Source organism: Montipora foliosa, chromosome 11, assembly GCF_036669935.1.
Source record: "Montipora foliosa isolate CH-2021 chromosome 11, ASM3666993v2, whole genome shotgun sequence".
In the NCBI taxonomy this organism is placed as follows: Eukaryota; Metazoa; Cnidaria; class Anthozoa; order Scleractinia; family Acroporidae; genus Montipora; species Montipora foliosa.
Genome location: NC_090879.1, coordinates 41,472,894 through 41,496,769, shown reverse-complemented (window position 1 = coordinate 41,496,769; position 23,876 = coordinate 41,472,894). Strand labels below are relative to the sequence as shown.

At 37.1% G+C, this 23,876-nt stretch overlaps 1 protein-coding gene across 2 annotated transcripts; it reads right to left on the bottom strand.

Moving 5' to 3' along the window:
• LOC137977691 (RNA-binding protein Musashi homolog 2-like) lies at positions 1–23,501 on the bottom strand. Of its 2 annotated transcripts, XM_068824991.1 has the most exons (16): positions 23,352–23,501; positions 23,168–23,208; positions 22,891–22,972; positions 22,651–22,735; positions 22,235–22,276; positions 19,112–19,204; positions 18,329–18,377; positions 17,038–17,120; positions 14,053–14,146; positions 11,899–11,982; positions 11,235–11,342; positions 10,107–10,286; positions 8,989–9,191; positions 7,777–7,800; positions 5,698–5,725; positions 1–1,403 (listed from the first exon to the last, which is right to left on the bottom strand). In XM_068824991.1, the coding sequence occupies exons 1-14, from the start codon at positions 23,411–23,413 to the stop codon at positions 7,795–7,797; spliced, it is 1,212 nt and encodes a 403-aa protein (XP_068681092.1). In that variant the 5' UTR covers positions 23,414–23,501; the 3' UTR covers positions 1–1,403; positions 5,698–5,725; positions 7,777–7,794. The 2 variants fall into 2 exon arrangements, with proteins under 2 accessions (XP_068681092.1, XP_068681091.1); XM_068824990.1 differs by lacking the exon at positions 7,777–7,800.
• Positions 23,502–23,876: the final 375 nt, after the last annotated feature.

The following is a 23,876-nucleotide window of genomic DNA, read 5'->3' as shown; positions in this document are numbered from 1 at the left end:
TATGGTCAGCTTTATCAAGGAATCGTCGAAGATTCAAAATTTTTAGCTTATCTCCTTGGGTCGCCAAAAATTATATACGTGTTTTGATCACAAAACTTGTTTCAGCAGCTCCACAAATCCTGTGTTTGAAGCACACAGTGAGTTAAGGCCCTTTTAGAGACTATTTTCTGCTCGATTTTTAGACGTGGCAAATCATTACGATTTTAAACCTGCCTCAATTTAGAAGCGTTTTGCCAGTGATTCATTCTTGACAATGACCAAAACGCCGTTGTTTAATCTTGGCCATGAAATTGCCGTCGAACATTATACACAACATCGCCCTGTTTCAAGAGGTCTCATTTAGAAAACACGTGAGGTTGTAAAGTGAGATGAATTCCTTGTTTACCTTTACCTACGCCTCGTAAAAAAAGTCAGTTTTGAACTGACAAAAAAGAAAATTTTGACTTCACACAAAATTGGAATCGGAAGAAATAAAAACTGATTGTTAAAAAATGGCATTTCATGCCACACATTAACACACCCAATGATGAATGCTCGGGGGAGTAAGAGAATATGCTAACTATAATTTCTAGTCCTATACCCAAATACACCTTAAATATTCCTTACCTCTGTAAGTGCAGAACCTATTCAATTTCGCCAATAGAGATTTAAGATGACGCTGACTAGTTCACTCCTATTATCTACCATTGTCACTAAATTTAACTTGCTGATTATTATGTGTCGTTAGACTTGTTTCGTGAGAAGAGAATTGCAGGTTGAAGACTTTCGTGATGTAACTAACTCTCAATTAGGCTCTTTTATGTTCTTGAACGTTTTGCGTCCTACCATAGAAAACTTTCACGTTATAATAATCGTCTAGCTCAGTCATCAACTACAAAATTCTCTTCGTCATTTTAACAAACAATTTCTAAACAACACGTGCTGATCAGAGTTAATCAAGTAATAATCACGTTTAATCACGTGCTTAAGACGTGCTTTTGGTTCAGGTACCAATTTTTGAAGCCTTTGTCAACTTGTGCTCTGGACTCTGGAATGGGAGCCGGGTTTTAGATTTATTGAATAAAATCGAAAAAAAAAAACTGACTGACGTAAAGTCTAACATTAAAATATCACACACACCGGTACGTATACCGCAAACGTAAGACTGCAAAAATGTCGTCGACAAAACCAGAATTTACCCTTGCGCGTAAAACACTGAAAAATATTTCAAATTATCTTAAAAGTACCATTGAACGTCTAAATGTCTCCCGCACGTCATTAAATTATACTGTGAATTAATTCAATTTAACTATACCGTAAGCTAACCCTGATCAATAAACGCACCACCAAAAATGAGAATCGCTGGGTTTCCAGCACACCTGTAACAGCATTCCGTATTTGAATGAGGGCATCTCTATAGCAGCCTGAAGACCAATCAAACAATGCTTTATATTAATGAAAATAATCGCGATTTGAAAGTGTAAGGAAACGCAAAAAAAGGAGAAGGGGAAGCAATTTCAAAATGCTTGAATTAACCAGATACATACCAAGAACCTGTGCTAAGCACTAATTAAAGGTTCTCTGTTTGAGACAAACTCAAGAGTAAATTCTGGGATGAATCCAGGATTTAGTCAAAAATGGGAGGATGGGGAAGGTCGAAGAATTGGGCGGACCCTTCAGAAGTGGTCTGGGGGCATGAGCCGAAGGAAATCTAGTTAAAAGGTAAATGTCGGAAATGTAAAGTTCGAACGTTTCCACTGAAGTTTCTAGGTTTATTTATTTATTTATTTATTTATTGAATCACTTTCACCTTGATTACAAAATACATCTAGATAAGGTACAAGATCGCCAGAGAGACAATGGTGCGGCCCCCTAGCTCCCCCCCCCCCCCCTCCTAAATCCGCCCCTGCATTGCAACGGTATTCTGCTGCTTTTCGTGTAAAGAGGGGGACGTTGGGATTTTCGGTTTTGCGGTTTTGGCTATTTTTTAGATCGGTTTTTCGGTTTTTGTGCCAAAAGACTTCGGTTTTTCGGTTTTGGTGTTCATTGCAGTTTGATTTTCGGTTTTCGTAAAAAATACGAGCGCTTTTTCGGTTTTGTTATCCGATGTGGTTTTTGGGTTTTTCTATTTTGTCTTATTTGGGTTCCGGTTTTTCTTAGATTTGAGCGGCAATTGATCTCGAATATAGTATTATTTATTTATTTAATCTTTATTTAACCACAGTGCAATTCATCAGCAATATAAAAAAAATGTACAATTAAAAATTTATAGATAGAACTATGTAAACTACATTAACTGTCTTACTCAATATCATACAATAAAAGCTGCTTTCCATGAATACCGTGTTTAGAATAATGGCTTAGATAACCTCTTTAATCAGTCTTTTGAATTGATTGAGGGACTCTGCTTTCCTTAGTGTTCCACAAAACTGCGCAACTAAATAGCTAAAGCTGTTTTTTGTAGTAGTTTGTGCGCGGTTGCGGAACATTTACCTTATTCACAGCGTCTCTCAAACAATAACCAAAATCGCGATGGACAATTTTCGAGCAGAGATATTCAGGTGCTAGTCCCTGTAGGGACTTAAATACCATTGTTGCTCTTTCAATTTGCCTTTGAGAGACTAGGGATTTCCATCTTAAGAGTTCAAATAAATTGTTGACATCAGCGTCATAGTTAGAATAGGTTTGTAAAATGTAAAACAAGGAACAAACAGTACCGATTAGCTTCCTCAATGCAATCGCATGTTTTAAACCAAGATTAAACATTCTATTCAAATCTCCAAACTGTCAGGTCTTAGTTATCAAATAGAAATGTTCAATTGGAGAGTTTTGATTGAAGTTTCCAGAGCTATAGCTTTTTGCGATTGCAAAATTGGAATTTTAGAGAGGACTTGTGTGCAAATTCTCCTAAGTTAACTTGACTCCATTACCAGCTGCTTTACGGAAAATGAGCCCACAAAGTCCGGGCTCGAGAGAGCGGCAGAAATAAAGCCTATGATTTTAGCAGATACTAAAAGATATGAAGGCTTTAGACAAGTCCATGACATTCACAAATACTTTGATGAAACAAAATATTAGCGTAGTTTGCTCTGTATGGCGCACTTGTCACCATTGTATCGGTTTTTTGACGGTTTTGTGTGCGGTTTTCGGTTTTGGCCGAATTTTTTTTGCGGTTTTGCGGTTTTCGATGATTTTTTCCTCGGTTTTGCGGTTTCTAATACACCCCAATGTCCCCCTCTATAAACTATGACGTTGCTAATTTTAAAACGTGGAAGTCGATCTGTTGCAAATGCAGCGGGTCATGTAATCCTCTATTAGCTGGCAACCGCTACTACTTCGGAAGCGGAAGTGAACTTTCTTATAGTTTTTGTTTTTTTGTACTTCTTATGATGTTTTAACTGTTGCATAGTCTGTCTTTGTGTATTTATCTCAAGGGCAAACAATTTGGAGCCTCGCTGTGTTGTGTGTCCCGGGCCCCTCTTTCTTTGCCTGTATTTAAAGAGCTTCTGTAACCAACCAACTTTCAAGTGGTACAGTGTGCATCAGGCAGTTTTACTTTAGATAATGATTAGTTCAGTTTCAGTGGCTTTCTTATTTCAAATATTTTGCCTTGATAGATATACATCGCGTTTGAAAAACTGAATGTATAATGCATACCAAATTTGAAAAATTATGATGATAAGATCATTGCGTTTCAAAACTGAATTCAAGAGACACGTTAAATGTAACAGGCGTTTTTTTATTTTATGAAATGACAAGGAGGACTGGACGCAGATAATTTTTCATAGAATGCATGTGGGGGGTGGTGGGGAGGGGGGGAGTGGGATGCGCTCTGGCCGCAATTTCTTCGGCCCCCTCTTTCAGGAAATTCTGGATCCTGCCCTGCATGAGATTTAAACTGATTAAGAGAAGTAAGAGCACGGGTGGATTCAGGTAAAGTATTCCAGAGTTTAGCAGTGCGGTTGAGGTAACTAAATTGCTCCCGTCTGACCTTGTAGTTCAGGTCGTGAGTTTAATTCCCACCCTGGTTAGAGTTTTTCTCTGTCCTTGTGTGGGCCTATTTCCATTAGTAGGGCTAACGCTCACATGGTTTATATGGGTAGAAATCTAGCACTTCACATCACCCTCTAATATTTAAGTAAATTGAAAGAGCTTGGTGTGGCAGTTCGGAATTAGTACGTCTTGATCTGAGCTGTGGCGAGTGAGACGAGTGCATTTAGGCTCGACGTACTCATCTATGGGTAATGTGTAGTGGCCAGCACGACACTTGAAATAAAAAATATCTTCGAAATTTCCCGTTTCGTTCCGAACAACTCGAACACCCCTGGATTCCCCCAAAAAACGATTTTCCATAAATAATTTATCTACAACATGATAAAGAAATATCCACGGAATGAAGATTCGTAATTTCTTAGCACTCCGTATTCTAAACCGATGAAGAGCGCAGTTCTCAGCATCTCTGGACTAGACTAAAGCAATTAACGATGAATAGTAAATTTGACTTGACGCCCGTGCGAACGCTCTCTCCTTAATTTATGGAGCGTTGAGTAACAAAACGCTACGAAGTCAAAATCTATCAGTTGGCAATCGCAGTATTAATTAACTTGAACATTCTGACCCCCGAAATCATCTACCGTCAAGCGAGAGTTCAATCTGTTAAATCTTAAAAGTGGCCCCTTTGAGCTGAAACTGATTATCATTACATCCAGTGTCTATTTTGCTTGTAAACTTTTTAAATACTAGAATCGCAAATTAAAAATCAAAAGCTAAATGAGTAAAAGAATGCAAGTAACAATGTTCGAACAACTGTCGAAGTTCAGTTTGACCTGTTTACATATGATTCCCTAGCAAGCGCACGGGACCCCAACCAACAGTCTGACTTGTCACATGGTCGACAGCTGGTGCAAAATTTAATGATTTAATTTCACGTTTTTTTTGTTTGTTTGTTTGTTTTACGTCACCATTAAGGACCTTTAGATCATGGACAAGAGCACCATTGAGAAAAATAATATCTCATGACCAAAACAATGGCTCCACACACGCATTTTGAATTATTTTCCCGTTCTTTCCACATATGCGACGTGAAATGACCAAACCTCGCGTTGTATGGAAAACTTGAGCACAAAATAGCCAATTATAAAGCTAAAAGATAACGGTAAAGTCACTTTATTTAACGTTGGTAGTTCCTTCAGCTACGAGGCTGGCATCAGTCGACAGTGCGCCCTTTCACCCCCCTCCCGCTGTCAGTGCTCCATTTTACGGGTATTTAAAGCTATAGCTACACGGATCAGAGGAAAGTCGAAACAGAAATCGAAGTCACCGAGGATCAAAGTGGGGACCTCTTGCTCCAAAGGCTGCACACTAACTAACTCAGCTACGCCTACTCCTACAGTCACCATTTTAGTGCGTAGTTTCGGAACCGTTCCTCTCTTTCTTAATAGTTCAGCTTGTTTGGAAAAGTTAATCAATCTAGAGCGATGACGACAAAAATTGTAGAGCGTTATTATAAACTGATGTTTTCGTTGTTGAATTGCACTGGACTGGTAGGGACGAAGAGAGGCTGGGGTCACCGATTCCGTCACAAGTGCCGACGTTTTAGCGCCAAAGAAGAAATGCGCACAAGAGGAGACTGGGACCAGCTCATTGCGTATTTAAAATGCGGTATGACGAAGCCATCTTCGAAGGAGTAGAAGAAAAATTTTTAAACATGGTACGTACCATTGCTTGTTCAGTGACCAACAGTAATCTGAAAGAAAGTTAACAAAGTTAGTTTTGTTTACAAACTATAAAAGTCTTTTTCTGTTCGAGACAAGCCTGGAGTACGAGGGAGTTTGCCGAGTGCTGGCACATGTAGATGTAGGTGGAGTAAGAGGGCAGTGAATTACAATCAAAGGGATGGGTACCGATCTGCCAACCACTTGTGGCAAAAAGGTTACACATCTGAATGTAAAAAAAGAAATTCCTGAACTGGAAAGATGTTCCCCTCCCATGTTGTTTCAACAACAAGAAAAACGATCTGCCCTCAGCTATATAGTAGAGATGCCAGCATTGCTGGGACACCCACTGTGGAAAACCAGCCCAATATATAAAGCGAACAAACAGTCACTTGCATTGAGTGATTCAATGAGATATGGGGATAGCCTGTTACATTATTGCTCTTTGATGGAAACTCAAACATGTTTGTTTATATATGGGTGGGTTTCTTGTTTGAGGAGTTATTCCCAAAGAATTCTTGTTCAGTGAGAATGTAATCAAACGCAGTGCCTTTGATGGTACATTGACTGATGTATCGCAGCGAGGTTGGTCAACTGTCAGCTATCATGTCACAGGTGTATTAAATCTAAATCAAGATTGTTACTGTGCAAAAGGTCCCATGTGGGGTTTCAGTGCACTGATCGAGTCAGCACTTATTTCTTTTACAAATGAAGACAAATGTAGGTCTCACCCACAATGGATTTAACAGAACAAAGATGATGCTTTCTATAGCAATTATATTGAGCAAATTGACAATCCCCATCTGCTGACTGCTAGTATGAATCAAGGTCACATGTACAACATACTATACAAGGGTTTCATTATGATTTTGCTCAGGAGGTCATCAATGTTTCTCAGCCTGGCATTTTTAATGGTTAATGCTTTTAATATAATATAGTAATTGCAAAGGGTGAAGTTGTGGCAAAAGAGTGTGCACACAGCAAGTCAATTTGCCCTGTGCCCAGCCCTTAATAAACCCCGTGAACTCGTACAATTAAATATCCTGTCTTGTAGAGGCAAATCCACTGTCATTGATTTTAAGAGTGAGTATCCACTCCAAATTTTTGTCACTGTCCAGTGATATCAATGTTACAAAATGCCTAAGTGATTGAAGGCAAATCCACTGGGTCCAGAGGAGTCAAAAGTTTGCTGGATCAAGTCTCACTTGTAATTTCCTTTTTGATTCCTTTTTTGTATACACGCATTGTTTCTTTCTTTTTTTTTTCCTGGCTATGCCTCGTAAAAGGTGAGTTAATGTACAATCTGTTTTGTCCCTAAGAAACACTTCAGACCCAAGCCCTATCTTTTTGTCTCTGCTTGGGACAGAAGCAGAAATGAATGCGGAAAAATCATTGCTGATTCCAGCTCTGATACTAATTATTTTATGTGGTTGGCGATAAAGCAGCAACAAACGTTTGAAATCCTGTAGATTATCAATGCCTCACTAGAGTGGAAAAAATCAGATTCAGTACATGATACGTGTTAACTATCATGTTGGCTTGTGAGCAGTTATGACAAGTCACTGTCAAGTTTCAAGATCATTCTTCACACACTTCACTACCCCCTTCTATGCATATGTTCTTTTACAGAGTCTCAAGCTTTCCTATGGGGTAGCTCATCCATGGATTCTACTTTGATTTTGTCATTTGCTATGCAAAGTGAAAATCAACTCAAATCTACAGCCATATAGCAGCATATAATAGCCACAAGAATTCTTTGGTTTCCTTTTTCCCTTCTTTTTCATCCAATAATAATTATTGTCCTTATTATTTGCAGTGTAAAACTCTTCTCTCTACAAGTCTAGTTCCTCATCCAACTGTCCTAATTATTTGCTTAGCAGCATAAAACTCTTCTCTCTATAATTCTAGTGGTACTGATTTGTTGTAAAATTGACTTTAATTTTGTTACAAAATTACACAAGTCCTACCAATCAAATCTGTTTGTTGTTGGCACTGAATTTGAATGTTTTTAATGCCATGAAAGCTCAACTTATTATAATTTACTGGCTTAAGACAATTTCACATTTTATTGCAAAATACTTACAATTAATGCACTCCTCAATCAGAACTGTCAAAATAAATTAAATGATAACAAGTTAACTTTATTACACTAATATGGTTTACTTCTACATAATTTATTCTTCAGTGTTTCACAATTTTGGTGCATGTTGTCATCCATTGGACCAACTGTTATTTATGTTTACTGTTTTACAGTAAACAAAATTTGGAAGAAATTTAAAAAAATTGAAAAGGTTTTATTCCAGCAATAAGAATATGATGTTAATTTTTTTCTGCAGATTACTTTAAGGATTGTAGCATGCTTTCTTTACTGTGTTTACTATGTTGTTCAATTTGTTTTAGTTATCTAGTGATCATTGTTGTGATATTCTCAAATATTAATTTGTTAAGAATTTGAAATCATGCATTAATCTACATGCAGGTTATTTATGTGAAACTTTTACCCCAGTGTGAATATTGAAGGGGAATAAATGTCAAATTCCCTTTAAATGTGCTAAAAGTACTGTTGATTTTATCTTGTTGATGTAATAAATTTGTGCTCCTTGATGTACATGTATATTTTAGAATGAAGTTTTCATTCATTTGGTAAGGAAGGACTTTGATTTATTTATTCTACGGTAGTTGTTGTTTGCAAAATAAGAACAATAGAAAACGGTAAATCTGCTCTTTCCAATAATCCACTTTTACATGTAGGAGAATGTGACTTGAAAGTTGTGTGAATTGCTGATCGCTTGTTGAATGAACCTTTAACAAGAATTTCAGAAATTATTCTAGTTATTCTTGTTTCAGAATTAAGTCAATTAAGTAATACTTTTATCTACCTAACTGACGTTTTCTTATGAACCAAAAAGCCAGGTTTCAAGAGTTACTAAAAGGAGTCAGAATGCCATACGTACAATGTAGGCTGCTCCCATCAGAAGAAAAACGTTACAGCTTGAAATTACAGTTCCACATTAAATCACACAAACCAAAAAGGGGCATGTAATGAAATAATATCAGAAACCAGTATTTGCTGTAATTTTTCGAGCAATCACCATTCAGCTTTAACAAATATTTGACAACTATTTTAGGGAAAAAGCCGTTGACTGGATTTCTTAAAAATGGTAAGACTCGTTTTTTAGTTTTCTGGACTTTTACACAACAGATGGTTTTCAAATTATTTTTCACAAGAAGTACATTGTAAAGGTGATTGCAAACTACATTAAGCACTTTTTGAGAAGTCAATTGTGGCACTTACTGCCATGGTGTGTCCAAAGGCTGAAGGTTGTGGACTGTTAGCTGTATACCCTATCCCATCTGCTGAATTATTAGCCGCTGAGTTAATGTAACTGCTAAGATCCTGGACAGGTCCTGGACTTGTTGCTGCTGTAGCAAATGCTTGTGAGACAGGAGAGTGTGGAGGTGGTCCAAATTGCTGTGTGGGATGGTAATTCATTCCTCCTGTAAGAATACATATCATCATTGCCTACCGTAAATACACTGTAACCATGTAAATCAAAATGCATTTGCTTGTGTACTTTTTTACAGAGTATTTTCTTGTGAATTTAGTTTTATAGTTGAGCTTCCCTTCACCATTGCCTGACATAAGAATGATTAAAAAGTAAGCAAGAGAACCACACACAATCAATAATTATTTTAAATTGGGCACTTACACTGGACAAGTGTATCTATTTTTTTGGATAGGCTTTGCAAGTCTTAGTTGGATCATTCTTTTGGGACTTTCAGGGGGCATTCTGTCCTAGAATGTTCTTTATTGGGCTTAAACTGCAATAGGCAATATTTAAAAATTTACTTTGCAAGAAATGATTCAATAGTTCATAATGTCATCGCCGATAAACAAAATGCTGCAAGAAACTAAAAAGACCCTTTGAAATAAAGAATTTATTACAAAACAGCAGTGTTCTCTCGTATTGTGATTAGTGATATGAGAGAAAGAAGTTTTCACCTCCAGGTCGTTTTCAAGTTTTAGTGAAATGACGTATCAAGAACGTAAAAATTAGCATGCATACATATATTGTTTTGAAAGATCCATAGAATTGTCATGATAATGTGATAAAATTGAAGGGGAAGCTTAAAAACAAGCAAGTAGGATGATGAAATGAAATGGGTGCATGGCCTACATGTAAAAACGTTTAAGTTGAGCTTGAATTAGAAATGACTATACTGATTACGTTGCTTAACTTGAGTCAGACTGTCTGATATTTCAATGTTGGTTTAATTGCAGTTCCTTAAGACAATTGACACTAATTTTAATCTCTTTTTAACATTTAACTGCAACTTGAAAATGCCCAAAAATGGATGTCATAAGTTGTATGCCCTGATCATCACTTTTTGAGGCTTTTACAGCCTGATTACCTGAGTAATCGGGGTAATCCTGCATAGTATGAGGGACTTGTGAAATTTCAGGTGGTCTGCTTGGTCCTGTGCGTCCACCTTGATTATGAATGGCTGCATAGTCTGCATAGTACTGGCCAGCCCCTTGTGCCCTTCTTTGCTCAGCAGGGTTCATGTAGCCAGTGTGGAAACTGGGAAAACCTTTAAACAAAATTTAAAGTAAAAGTCTGAGTAAGCATTTTCATTTTAATTCAATATGATATAGATAATATGACCTATTGTAAGTATATTCTGGAAAACCATCCTATGTCAATGACTATATTAAGGGAATTTGTTTTTTGGAACACCATAGGAACTCTGGGTAAGCTGGTACAAAAGTATTTCTAAACGAGGGTTAAATCTGATGTACTGTAGTTGATAAAGGCCAAGGGAAACAGATTTATTAATAAGTGGCCATTCAACTGTTTAAGAAATTTTTTTGCAGTTTTCTTGAATAGAAGATGTACGTTTATATTCCATCTATAATTGTTATTATAAAACTTACTCGAAAAGTAAGCAAAATCATTGGAAAAGTTCTTTTTTTTTTGCCGGCCACCAAATTTGATTCATGAGCTGACACAAGCACAAACAGCTTAAGTATTGCATATGCAAGGGGCCTCTGCATGCTCTCTCAGCTGAAAACCTTTTTCAGCCTTCTTAAAAAGCAAACTTTTTGTGAAGTTAAACTCATGATCTTTTGGAATTAACATGTAGACATGTACATGGACATTCAAGCAGACAATAATACCTGAGAATAGTAATTATCAGAATCCTTTACATTGTTTACACTGGTCACCAATATTTGGAACCTGATACATGGTCATTGTAGAAAACCACAAAAACAACAGTAGATTCAACCTTTGCAATCAAATTTTGAACTTCAGAACTTTTTAAAAAATTATTTAGCCAATGGTTCCCTGAAATGTTTTCTCGTTGAAGAAGCAGAGAGAGCTAGTGCAAGTGAAGAGTCTAAGGAACTTTTGAGAAAAGGTCCCATATTAAAAGGGGATCAAGAGTTGCTGAAAGTTGGATGTTTCTTCAGAAGATTATACTATATATCACAGAATTAATGAAGACAGTCATCCCATTGGGGAGCCTGTCCATACTTACCAAGCATTCCAGGGTAATTCCCCAGGTATCCACGTCCCTTGCCTCTTACTTGCCTGTTTTGTGCTGCAAATGCAGCTGCTGCTGCTGCAGCGGCTGCTGGGCTGTAACCTGTTATTGTAAATGAAAAAGAAAATCAATTTGCTTTCATCCTTTGATGGAAGATGGAGCATCTGATTTGGGGATGTTTACATTCTGGGTTTGTAGTCTTTTCCATTTAAAAGATGTATGGCAATTTAGTGTTGACCTATTTGTAACAATATCAGACATTTTTGTACATTTTCATCAAATTCCTTTGAATAGTAACTATCTGTGGTAAAACTTTACATTTTCTGGAAAGGTACAGAATAATCTGTCTTGCCTGAAATTGCTATTGTGGACAGATCAAATAATAATAATAATAATAATAATAATAATAATAATAATAATGATGATGATGATGATGATGTTGATAATAGTAATAACAATAATACCATAATGATAATAATAATATTAAATATTGAGCATTTCATACACATTACAAGCTAGGTGTGCCCTTTAATATACAATTCCAAAACCCTAAGTATAAATGTCATTGACAGTACTTAGTACTTTTCCCCCGTCTAGAAATGTGCTACAGTACCACACATGCAAAATCCAAATGAAAAGAATGGTGCTTTTTAATTACCTGGGAAAGGATAGTTACCAAACCCTGGACTAAAACCAGATGGCGGAAAACCTCGTGGAAAACCAGCAGCATGGAATGGATACACTGCAATTGACATGTGCTGTAAGTCTTAAGAAGTAACTTATAATTATTTCAAAATATACTGTAATTATTGGGTTGAAATGTGCATCATAGACTACATGTAAATCCGCATGCCATTGTGCCATTGTGAACACACAGCAACATGATTTACTTGATATACAGTTAATGAGTGATCTTATTTGTCATAAAGTCAGAAATAATTTTTTGGTTGTTGGAATACCACTAGAACCAGTGTCCCCAATTAGTGCTCCAAAGCTAGCAGACTACAGGTAGACTACATGTACAGTCCCTTTCCTTTCTTTCTTTTTTCCTGTTTCTGTAAACTTCAGTCATGTCATAAAAACAGCATTTACATTGTCTTATGTACAGTTCTTAACATTATCTATTAAAGAACATCTTCATTCGGAAATTCACGTTTTAACCATGAAAGTGTGTGGCTTATTGTATAGTAATATCTAAAACCAATTCAGATAATTTAATTATAATGTTCACCTCTTGAAGGTAAATTTTGGAAGTCTAAGGCAGTCTTCTAAAATGTACTTGCTTATTCAAAGCAGATATAACAGGTATACATGTAAAAACAAAATTTATATGTAGCTGCTCAAGGCAACCATGTAAATTATTTTGGTTGAAATATTTAGTCATATCTCTGAGCAGGCCTTCTGATAGGGTGCGATGAAAAAATGCAAATTGTGCGAAATTTGCAGGGCAGATTATGCGATAAATATTGTAAATTATGTGATTTTTTTCTGAGCAATTTTAAGCTTGTTTTTCAAGGTTTCAGGATAAAAACAAACACGTTTTTACTGCCCTAAAGACATCTTGAACATAACCGAACAGTATTTATGAATCTTGATCGACCTTAGTTGGGACAAGTAAAAGAAAAAGAGGTCTTCTGCACTGTTGGTGCACCACGATAAAAGTTGAAAGGACACAGCTACATGTGACATGCCAAATGAATGATCAATAATTATTAATATTCCTGTATGCTACGACTAGCTTCTTACACTTTGTTTTTGTGTGCAGTATTATATTTCTGAACAGATTTGCTAATCTGAACAAAGGGCGTGTTTGTGTTACACCAATTGGCAACTCTTTAAGAATGAGACTCGTACCAGGCCCCCCACATGCAAATAATGCCTTGAACTTCAAATATTTCTGAAATTAAAGGTAACAAAGGCTTTTAACCGTTTTCCAAGGTAAATCATCTTTAAAGTGGCGTATTTATGCAGGAACTCCTAAGAAACTTGTTGATTTATGTTTTATTTTATGAATGTTGTGAGGTCAATCGACCTCAAATCGGATGCAATTTGAGGTCGATTGTGCGAAATCGCACCATCGCGTTACATCAGAAGGCCTGTCTGAGTAAGGCAGACCTGCCAACTCTCACGGTTCTGCCGTGAGTCTCACGATTTTTTGTCATCTCTCACGGTCTCACGACAAGGCTCCTCAATCTCACGGGTTTTGGGAAAAATCATTCTAAAATGATTTAAGTTGTTGAATCAGAATAAAAATGGGAAATTAACGAGGAATGCTTGTGCCATAACTTGAAAAACTAATAAAGAAGAACACTGTTCTTACTTTTTTGTAAGAACAAAACTGACAGTCGTTCCTGTTTAGGCCTTGATGGCACCTTGTCTAACATTTTGGCCATGGAGTTGGCTTATCCAGAATAAATGACACCTTGCTATAAGTTTCGTCCTAGTGATGACCTATCAGAATCATCAAAGAAAGTTGCATCTTCTTGCAACAGGGAACACAAATAAAACATTTAAATAAACTGTTAGTGACTTTCCTCGATGGAAAAGGGGTTTGTTCAATCTTGATCAGGAAAAAAATAGAATCTCACAATTCTTTATAGAATCTCCAGATTTTTTTTCATGGGTCTCCAGATTTTCCTTTATCAGGGGAATGGCAGGTCTGGTAAGGCGCCTGATCAAATCACATCTTTCTCAACTTACGTGTACACTGTACATGTATATTGATTTTTTTGTAGCTATTGTAATGTAATAAATGTTAATTTAATTCATAAATATTATTTGTGTCTAGAATTATTGATAAAACTAAACTCACGCAATCCACGACCAGCCATGGTTCGACCAGCTCTGCCACGCCCACCTTGCAAACTTTGCATCACTTCTCTTGGCTGTGCTTTCTTTACTTCTGTCTATGATCAAAAGAAAATGAGTGTGTTCATTAATCTTATAAGGCAGGGGTTTTTTGATACAAAGTTGTGTATTTGAATGTTAGCTGTTATCCTCGTAAATCAGTGTTACTTACAGTACCGCCTGGAAGTATTGACCCCTTTACCGCGTCATTGCCTCGTCACCCTGTCACGACTTTCCTTCTGTATTCCCACGGTAGGCCAATTTTCTGCTGAGGGAAATTTACGACTAGGCTCCAATGTTGCCGCGGGAAAGTCGAGGTAAGCCCTCGATAATTAAAATCCTGCGGTAGAGTTGTAAAGGGTTGACTTTGTGTTCCGATAAGCCAGATTATAATGTTGAACTCCCACCGAAGAACAGGAAGTAAACAAATTTTGGTTGAAAATTGCGAACATCACAGAGGATCATAGCCGCTAGTCATGGACCTTGGTTGCCTTTATTTTCCTTTTACATGCGAAGAGAATATCCGTAGCCAGAATCTTCCGACCACATGTGAAACCTTCTTTGCAGCATATTTTGATTGCAGTGATTATTTCGAAGACTTCTTGTGGACTATCTATTCGAAGGTTCAACGAGTCAGTTTCGTGGATGCTTGTCCCACTTGCGTGGACTTTGCCGTCATCACATTTTTAAGTTTTATTCATTTCAGTTTATGGAAGAATATGTCCGCTTGTTTTTTTGAAGCTCAGTGCACGGAACATACATTTATTATCTTCAGTTGATATCCTGCAGCCAGAGAGGCTTTTGACAATATATACAAAACTGTAAGCTTACATGTCCAGGGTCTGAGTTACCTGCTCTTGCAATGCCCGGTTGAAAGGTATAAAACTACTCAAGCTAGATAGTGTCTCTAATCACTGTCCAAAACTACTATTGCAGATTCACTTTAAATTGACTGAAATATCAGGTTGCTGGTCACAGAGAATTTACAAAACACATTCAACATATCCTCGAAAACCTTGCGTGACCAACTGTTCGTTGTTCAAAGTAAAACTTACGTCAATATTATTCTTGCTGTTTACTACTGCAGTATTACTTTCCCAGTTGTTTAACAGTAACATATTACAAAAAGAAAAACAGTCCAAGGAAACAATCCAGGATATCAAGCCCCTGAACTAGTAGAAAATTATTTGATCTCAACTGAAAAGATTGTTTTCGTGCTCTGGTTAACATTTTATCATTGGTGCGCAAATTCATCACGAGTGACGGCCGGCTGCCAACAGAGTTACGGCAAGTTTCTTTTGCAGGTAATAGGTTACAGGTCATTGTTTTACTAATGCAGAAAGCATCCTAAACTGTCATAAAAGCTAACCTTAGGCCTAATTAGGCCTTAGGTTGACTAATTAGGCCTAAAGAAAAGTATCCTAAACATTCATAAAAGCTAACCTTAGGCCTAATTAGGCCTAAAGAAAAGTTTTTAGGCCTAACGTTAGCTATTATGAATGTTTAGGATGCTTTCTGTATAAGTAAAACAATGACATGTGACCTGTGACCTGTAAAAGAAACCTGCCGACAGATTTACTCATGAAAGTGCAACATAAGCACGGGAGCAAAGATGGTTCAAACAATAGACTATATACATTATGTCGTTCTTTAGGCGAAATTTCAAAAATTTCCAAGTTTGTTTCGCTTGCTGGTTTTGCGTCTTTATAATTCATTTGCAAACGATGAGCGTTCAGATAATTTAGAGACTTCATTTCTCCACTAATCACAGTCTTAATTCCTAAATTTGTTTTCCATGCGCAGTCAACATGCTGCAATAATTATTGCTATGATTACACATAACAATTTATTGCTGATGAAAGAGATGAAAAAAGAAACCATTCTTAAATTATTCATCGATACGTCTGATCTCAAAATAGTACAGACAAAGGCTCCGATGCCTCACAAGAATGTGTCAATTAAAATTGAAATTTGACAAATTTCACAATAATATGTGGAAGGAATACTTGCCTTCACCAAAATGGCGATGATAAAACGAAGACAATGGCACAAGTTTGAATTTCAAGTCTCCAAATAAAATAAAGTCAGCCTTGGATGAAAACAGACACAATCGAACCTTTTTCGAAACCAAACAAATTTCTCACGCACACATACAGTATAACAGCTTGGATAACAACGAGTGTTTTGTTGGTTAGACAACACAGCTGTCGCTTACACTGAAGTTAATAACAGTATCTTTGTATCTTTACAGTATAGAAGTCTTCGGTTTTACAGTATATAAAGAAAATAAAATTTGAGTCCTTACAGAAATCGTGCACTTTCTCATTTTTATTACAATTTCTTGCCTTTAAGAATTGATTCTTCACACCCTGAGATCTAAAACTTGACAGTCTTCCACTTCTTTCACAAGTGCAGCAGATCATTGCTGTTTCCCGTGGCAAGCCTTGTCTTTTCTCGTGCGGCAAATTTCCCACGGCAAATTGCACCTCGGTTTTACCAAGGGAAAAAAATTTGCATACCTCTGTGGCACATGACCACTACCCATTGCAAAGACAAGATATTGCCTTGTCCTGAGGAGTCAATACTTTCAGGGGGTACTGTACTTTCACAGCCCTTTATCATTGCCCTACTAGAAATTACAGACGTCAAATTGCTGATATAAAATCAACGTGTTTAAGAAACTTTCAGTATTGTAATGTTTGAAATGCTGTAACAGTATCACGTTTGTGCTGTTTGACACAGTAAGGGGTGGCTGTACATATCAATACACAATACACTATAGTATAGAAAAGAACTGCAACAAGGTCCGTGTATTTAACTTTTCATGGAGGATGGGAGGATCACGTGACCTCTCTCCAGGTGGAGTCCAAGAAATAAAAACACACCTTTTTAAAGTAGTGCACAGTTTAGAATGTTTCTCAAAAATTCATTGAGTGCCTAGTGTTCTCACCTTTTTGTCATTTATTACATGAAACTGCTCTTCACAAGCACTATCAGCATCGTCTTCAGTTTGAAAGGTTACAAACCCAAAACCTGTAATTAAAGAACTTGCACTTAGCATTAATGCAATTGATAATCAGTGAGTGGAATGGGATTTTTCCCAAGCAAGACATATGACTTGCTTTGAAAAACTACAAGAAGCACAAAATGCAAGCATCATTCTGAAGCAGGACTTTATCAAGATGTAAGTGGAAAGGTCATAATGGGTGACCCCTAACCTATTTTACTTGTAACTTCCGTAATGAAGTAAGAGCTAAATACTGGTGGCAGTTCAAAGGAGATTGAAATACATGCATGTTCTTTAGTTCTGGAATGGAATAAGAAAATGTGGTGTTTAAGAGATTGTCATAAGTTACTAACAGAACTTAGCCTTGTAGCAGTTGTAAAACTGCTTTTGATTTACATTACAATGTCATTACTTAAGGATGTATCTTAAATACAGTGTAGACTGCTTGCACACACATGACTTGCCATGATCGATGAGAGGTATTACAGGTTGTAAATCTCGCTCTTCATCCTGCCATATACCTCTTCAGCTGATACTTGTGTGATTTTACCAAATTAAGTTGTGTCATTATCAATGCAGTTGATCTCAGCACCTTTTCATGTGTTAATCATGGTCCACTTCGTAAACAGAAATAGACTTTTTCTTCATAACTGCACTAAGTATTACATGTTAGTAATCACATACTTACAGCTGTAGTTAAAGGAGTAATGTTACATGTACAAAAGAGCCTCAGACTTTTATAAGTATGTTTATCCTTAAAAGATGCGGATTACATTATCACTCACGCTACTCTTTATCCATTTACCCACAGTATGCATAATATAGACATTCTACAATTTGAATATATTAAGCACCCAAAGTGTTTTTACAGTCAAGTGCACAGTCTACAGTCTTAAGTCCAGTTTGAACTAAACCATCTTGATCCAAACCATCTTGACCAGTTTGATCTAAACCATCTTGATGAAACGGTGAACTTTCTTCAAGTTAATGTTGACGTTAATTGAACAAACACTCTAACTTCTCATACAGAAGTACCTTTTTACACCTTATCAATTAAGAAAAGTAATGGTTCCATATACATGTAACTGTTTGCAATGTAGTGAAGCCACCATTTTTTTCCAAGCACAAAATAAAGTATGGATGATAAAGATAAATATTTGAGAAAAAGGTTTTAACTAACGCCACATGTTACCAATTTACCAAAAGTTTAGTAATAGCTCAAGCTGCCCTGTACCTCTGTGTCTATGGGTGACTTTGTCAAACATTAGTTTAGACTCTGTGACCTGCAAATGAAAAGCAAAACAAGATCACTAATTTACTAGTGAAATAAATAATTTATTCACTCATTTTCCAAGAATTATTAAACATAAATTTGTAGTGGCATTATCAACAGCAAATTAATGCGCTGGAGTGTTTTTCAAGCAGCAGCTGTGAACCCTTTAAGTTGATCACTTCTTATACTGTGTAACTGTCTAAAATGAGGCTAAAAAATTATTAATTTTGAAAACCATACTTTTATTTCTTTGAAGCTGAAGCACCACCCAGCTTTGTATCTCAGTACTATCTAAATGTACATTAACTGCATTGCTTGAAGAAATAGCTTCACCTAGTGTTCTCCTTGAGTAAAGCTTTTAGTTGATTGGATTTACAATGACTGTTGTTTCATGCAAAGACCAGCATGGGTGAACAAAAGTCTGAAGTACAGTACACTGTGCACATTGGGTAGATATCACACTCTGTAAAGACTCGTGTACCATAGGTTAGTTTTATCAGCATTAATTAAGTAAATAAGCAAGTCTCTTTTGGAGGCCTAGCTGAAGTGTAAACAAATTTTTACACCATTTTGTGTATCAAGCCTTATTGCCATCGGACCAAGAAATTTAACCAACGTTTCACTGAAGTTACTTCTTGGAATGTCTTTCATAATTTCTGAATTTGAAGTACCCTTAGTGTTTCTCACAATATTGTTCAAACTAAATTATTTCCACTTTTACACAATAAATAGACAAGTACTTACGCTCCCAAATGTTTTAAAGTAGTTAGTTAAATCATCTTCTGTAGTAGAAGCAGACACACCACCAACAAAAATCTTCTTTGTTCTTGTAACCATCTATAGAGAATTCAAAATGCAAATGTCAAAGATACATACAGTTACTGTAGTGTATATTTGTACAGACAAGTCATTGTAATCGGTATTGCTCAGTTGTGAAGCGAAACTTGAGCATATTGCAATCAGTCACATTCAATATAGGGTACCTTTTTGGTTCTACAACTTCCTGGTATAGGTACTTGTACAGTATATAAATTACCAAGTACATGGAAGGCATACTCTCTTTGCCCTTCACACCTCAGTGACTTTGTTACTTCTGCAGCTGTATTTTGTGGGGTTGTAGTTTCATCAACAGTTAACATGACTAAATGCATTTGAACAAAATATAGAAGGTGATACAGAATCACATGCTTTTTAAAACGTGTATCATGAAATTAGCCATGTTAAACAAATCATGGAACCCTCAGTTATCTTATGAGCAAAACATGATAATGTTTTTACACTTCAAGTACATGCTGCTTTCATTTATAGCAATGATACAGTAAGTTCTTTTTGCTTTACTCAGAAATAATAATGAAACAATAAATTGCAAAATTTGTTTCAAGTTGTATTCAGGTATATGAAACTTAAATTGCTTTATTGTTGTTTTTTATTTTTCTCAATCATCAAAATCTGAAACCCTTTGTTGTTGATATGCAGAGGAAAAATTAATCGAGTACTCGAATCTTTTGCATAAGTCGTGAAAACAAAAAGATATTAAATATGTCAAACTTTGTGAAGCGCCTGACACAGGCTTTTTGCAAATTAATTTCAAAGAGGATGAAGTAATTTTCTGTAGCATTGCTTTGCTTGGTTGTGAAGCTGTATTGTCATTGAATGGTACACAGAACAACAAGGGCTATTTATCACTTCTAAGCAAAATTTTAAAAAGGTTTGTTTTTAATCATTTTACAGATAATGTCATACAGATATTGATAGAAATGACCTGCAGCAATGTTTACGTGAAAACTGCCAATGTTTGCAAGTCATAAGGAAAGACCTAAAAATACTATTGTTGCACTCTCTCTACGTAAATTGATTGGGGTGTCATTTTGTTGTGCAATTTAACACTTCGTTATTATTCATGTAAAATCTTCATTGTCTAAGCTAGTCTATGTAACCATAGTTGTAACCATGCAAGCTTATTGGTAACAAAATACAGTTTTTAACAAAATCCTTTTTCAAGGACTGAGAAATCAGAATTTCCAATTCAAAAGCCTTTCTTTCATATTTAAAATGCATTTCAAGAATTATTACCAGGTACATTTTGTAGCACCTGTTCTTTTTTTTTAACCCTGAAATACCTATTTTAGTGCGTACTTGACTTGTACGCGCCCACGTTTATCTTCCACCAGAAATACTTCAGAGGGCAAAAAACGACGATTTTTCTGCGGTGTTTAAAGAAATTAGCATGGCAAAATGTCTCGTGACTGGTGATCAATATTCATAGCTGAGTCTATTTGTACTAAAAACAACATTTAGGATGGATTTTCTCGCAATATGAAGAGAGATAAACCGGATTTCTCACCCGTCTGACAGCTAATCGTTAAGTTGAAATACGATTCCTGTCCTGAAATTGAATCTTCCTTTCACAATGTTTCTTTTACATCAGTAGGATTAAAATAGCGGTAAACAGGAAGCAAATGTTTGAATTTATTTACTTTCGCTTTCGTCCAGGTGCGAAAGAAATTACAACACCGGCAAAACCGCGAACTAACTTGTGTCGAGTTGATGCAGTGGAAAAATTGTCTTGTTTTCGCCGGTCTCCTTTTTAACGCGAATAGGAGGTCAGAACAGATGTTTGGGTAACTTGTGTGACACCGCTTGCAGCCGGGTCACACCAGGCATTATTTCAGTTCCCGCAAATAAATTGGAGCTAAAATTGCAGTACGCTCACATTAAATGAATAGCTACCAGCTTGCGAAAATATCTGTTCGATATTAAACAAAAACAAACACGAAACTTGTCTAGTCTGAAGAGTATTTTCTGTCAGGTGGTGCAATAACAGTTACATTAATCTCCAACCTGTATTGATGGAACAGCAGACGAAATATACTTGCCAGTAATAATTAATAAGATCGTTTGAAGCGGTAACAATGATCCGCAAACGAAGTTCGTTTTTTTGTGCATCTGAAACAAATGAAGCCAAGGCGCCGATTCTATGTTAAAAAATCGCTCTGCAGTGGAAGGAAAAGTTTGAACTGAACTCAAAACAAGTCACAGCAGCACAAATGTTGTTTGTTTAATGTATGATCACAAGAAGCTAAAATTCACTAACAAAACAACGCAAACGCTTGTATTTGCCTCGTTTAGCGTCTCTGCCGCTGAGTAGAGGTAAAACTCAGTGTTTCAACTGATCCAGGGTGTTGTCCTTATTTTTAACTGGGCGAACCTACAATCATTATTTTTTTCTGATTCAAAAACAAGCCAGCCAAGACTGAGCAAGCTGCAGTACGCAGCGAAGTACTGATGCAAAAGGTCCTTTCGGTAAAGCCCCAAAATATCGCGTGTTCGCATGTTAAAGTTCCGTTTCGAGTGCCACCGCTTACACCATAGGAGGTGCGCCTACTACAAACCTGCAGCACGTTCGCTTCTTCAATTGTGTTTAGTGTGGGCGTACCGCTGAAACAAACATCTTGGAGAAGCAATTAACCGTGCAATGTTGTTTTGATCCGTTATAATGCAAGGAAAGTCGATAATAAATTCATATCCGCAGCCAACGATGGATCTCGCTTAATACACCCGAAGGAAAGATTCTGAGCTTGGTCTCGTAAGCCGTCCTTGTAGAAAATAATTGTTCCGAGGCTTGAAATGGCCAACAGTCTGCAACTGGTTAAAATGCTTGGCTTAACAGCATGAAAATCCAATTCCTTTCCCGACGTAAGGTGTATTGCATAAAGGCTCGCTCGGGAAAGTCGAAAGCCATAGTCCATCGATGCCGTTGTCAAGTAAAAATGTTTTAAACCCTGATCTTTTGATCGAGAAGCGCATCGCTATATTTAAACACCCTTCCACGCTTAATTGAATGCACTTAAGACGACAACTTCCTACCTTCGGTTGAGGTCTTTTTGGAACTGCGACTTTAGGATCAATCTGTATTCAGTGATAAAAAATACACCAAAGTGTTAGCCGGTAGTTAGTTTAACAGTCCCAGTGGAGCTTCCCTGTTGTCCTTAGCATCACAATAACTTCGTCGTGTGAATTAAATTTAGCGAAGACACGAACATCAGTTTAGGCCAAAATATTATTTTACTCTTTGCTCAAATGCACAATTTTTTTCGCTAAGAAAAACGAAATCGTACAAAAATGATGGAAGCAATCGTTCGTCTGTCAAGGAATAAATGATTTTCTGACCACATCAAGACACAGGCAGCCAGACGCTCGCAGATGGAGCGTGAAAATTGGTCTTGAACGAACCCGTCTCTATGAAGCGCGCAAAAAGTAATTTCAAATTTCACACTTCATACCTTTTTGTGATCGAGATCGTGTGGGCCTGCTTTTAACACAGATTCTACAACGGATGGGTCCACAAACGTTACAAACCCAAAGCCCCTGCAACATGGATGCAAACACAGAAAAGCCAACCCCATTGTGTAGCATATTGCATATTTTTCAGACATACCATTTACAATACAAAGCAAACAGCGTAAGTTGTCTAAGCTGGAAGGAAGAAGCAGTGCAGCATGACAGGCAATTTTAGCATTTACCTTGACTGTTTTGTATTCGGATCCCTCATGACTAAACATTCCTTCAAGTCTCCATACTTGCTAAAGTACGCCTGCAGACCCTCTGAAACACACAGCGAAAAACTAGACCGTTACGGAACCGTCAACTTAACCACAGCCGATTGTTTCAAACGTGACTCATCTCAGCTCATTTATTTCCGCAGAAAAACATTGTTCGATCGCTCATTCTAAAGAAATGTAGAATTTAGCGACATTACTGGCGCATTTTGCATTCGCAGCATATAACAAAATGTGTTACCTGCGGTGGTTTCCCAACTCAAGCCTCCGACGAACATCTTCCTGAAAGGAGGAGAATCACACAGCCAAATAAAATTTATGCTCACACGAAATTTTGCTTCCAGCTGAAAGTCACACCATCATTTTGTACGAACAAAGCAAGAATTGGCCGGCCAACTTTTACGTTACGAAAGCGAAACTCGTACCCTGGGTCGTTCTGGAGGTCGACTTTGGAGGCTCCAGAGGGCTGTGGGCTTTCCGCCTCCATTTTTCCTACAACTACAACTAAACAAGAGATAGGCTAACGAATACCGACACGTGGATATTATATTCGGATTGGTTCCTGATGGGTGGTAATTTGGCGCCATTTGGAACTGGCACCTATGCCCTTGATTGATTGTGGGCTGTGGTCATTTGTGATTGGTCCACAAAAATTTGCTTCGCGACGCCGTTAGAAGCCATCATTAGAATGACACATTTACAAATGGAACCCGCCTTACCTTTTGTCCTTGGCCAAGACTGTCAAGCCGCCTTTTCTGTCATTGGACGATAATTATGAGACCCTTCCGAAACTGCCAATCATTTTGACAGCTTATTCGCTGGAAAGACGAATAAATTACCCCACCAGACTGATAAATAACTTGGCGCTTTAACTTGCAAATTTGTGGCTTTGAGATCGAGCGAGAATTAATGATAGGGCCCAGCTTAATTTTGACGGCTTTGCTTCGGCA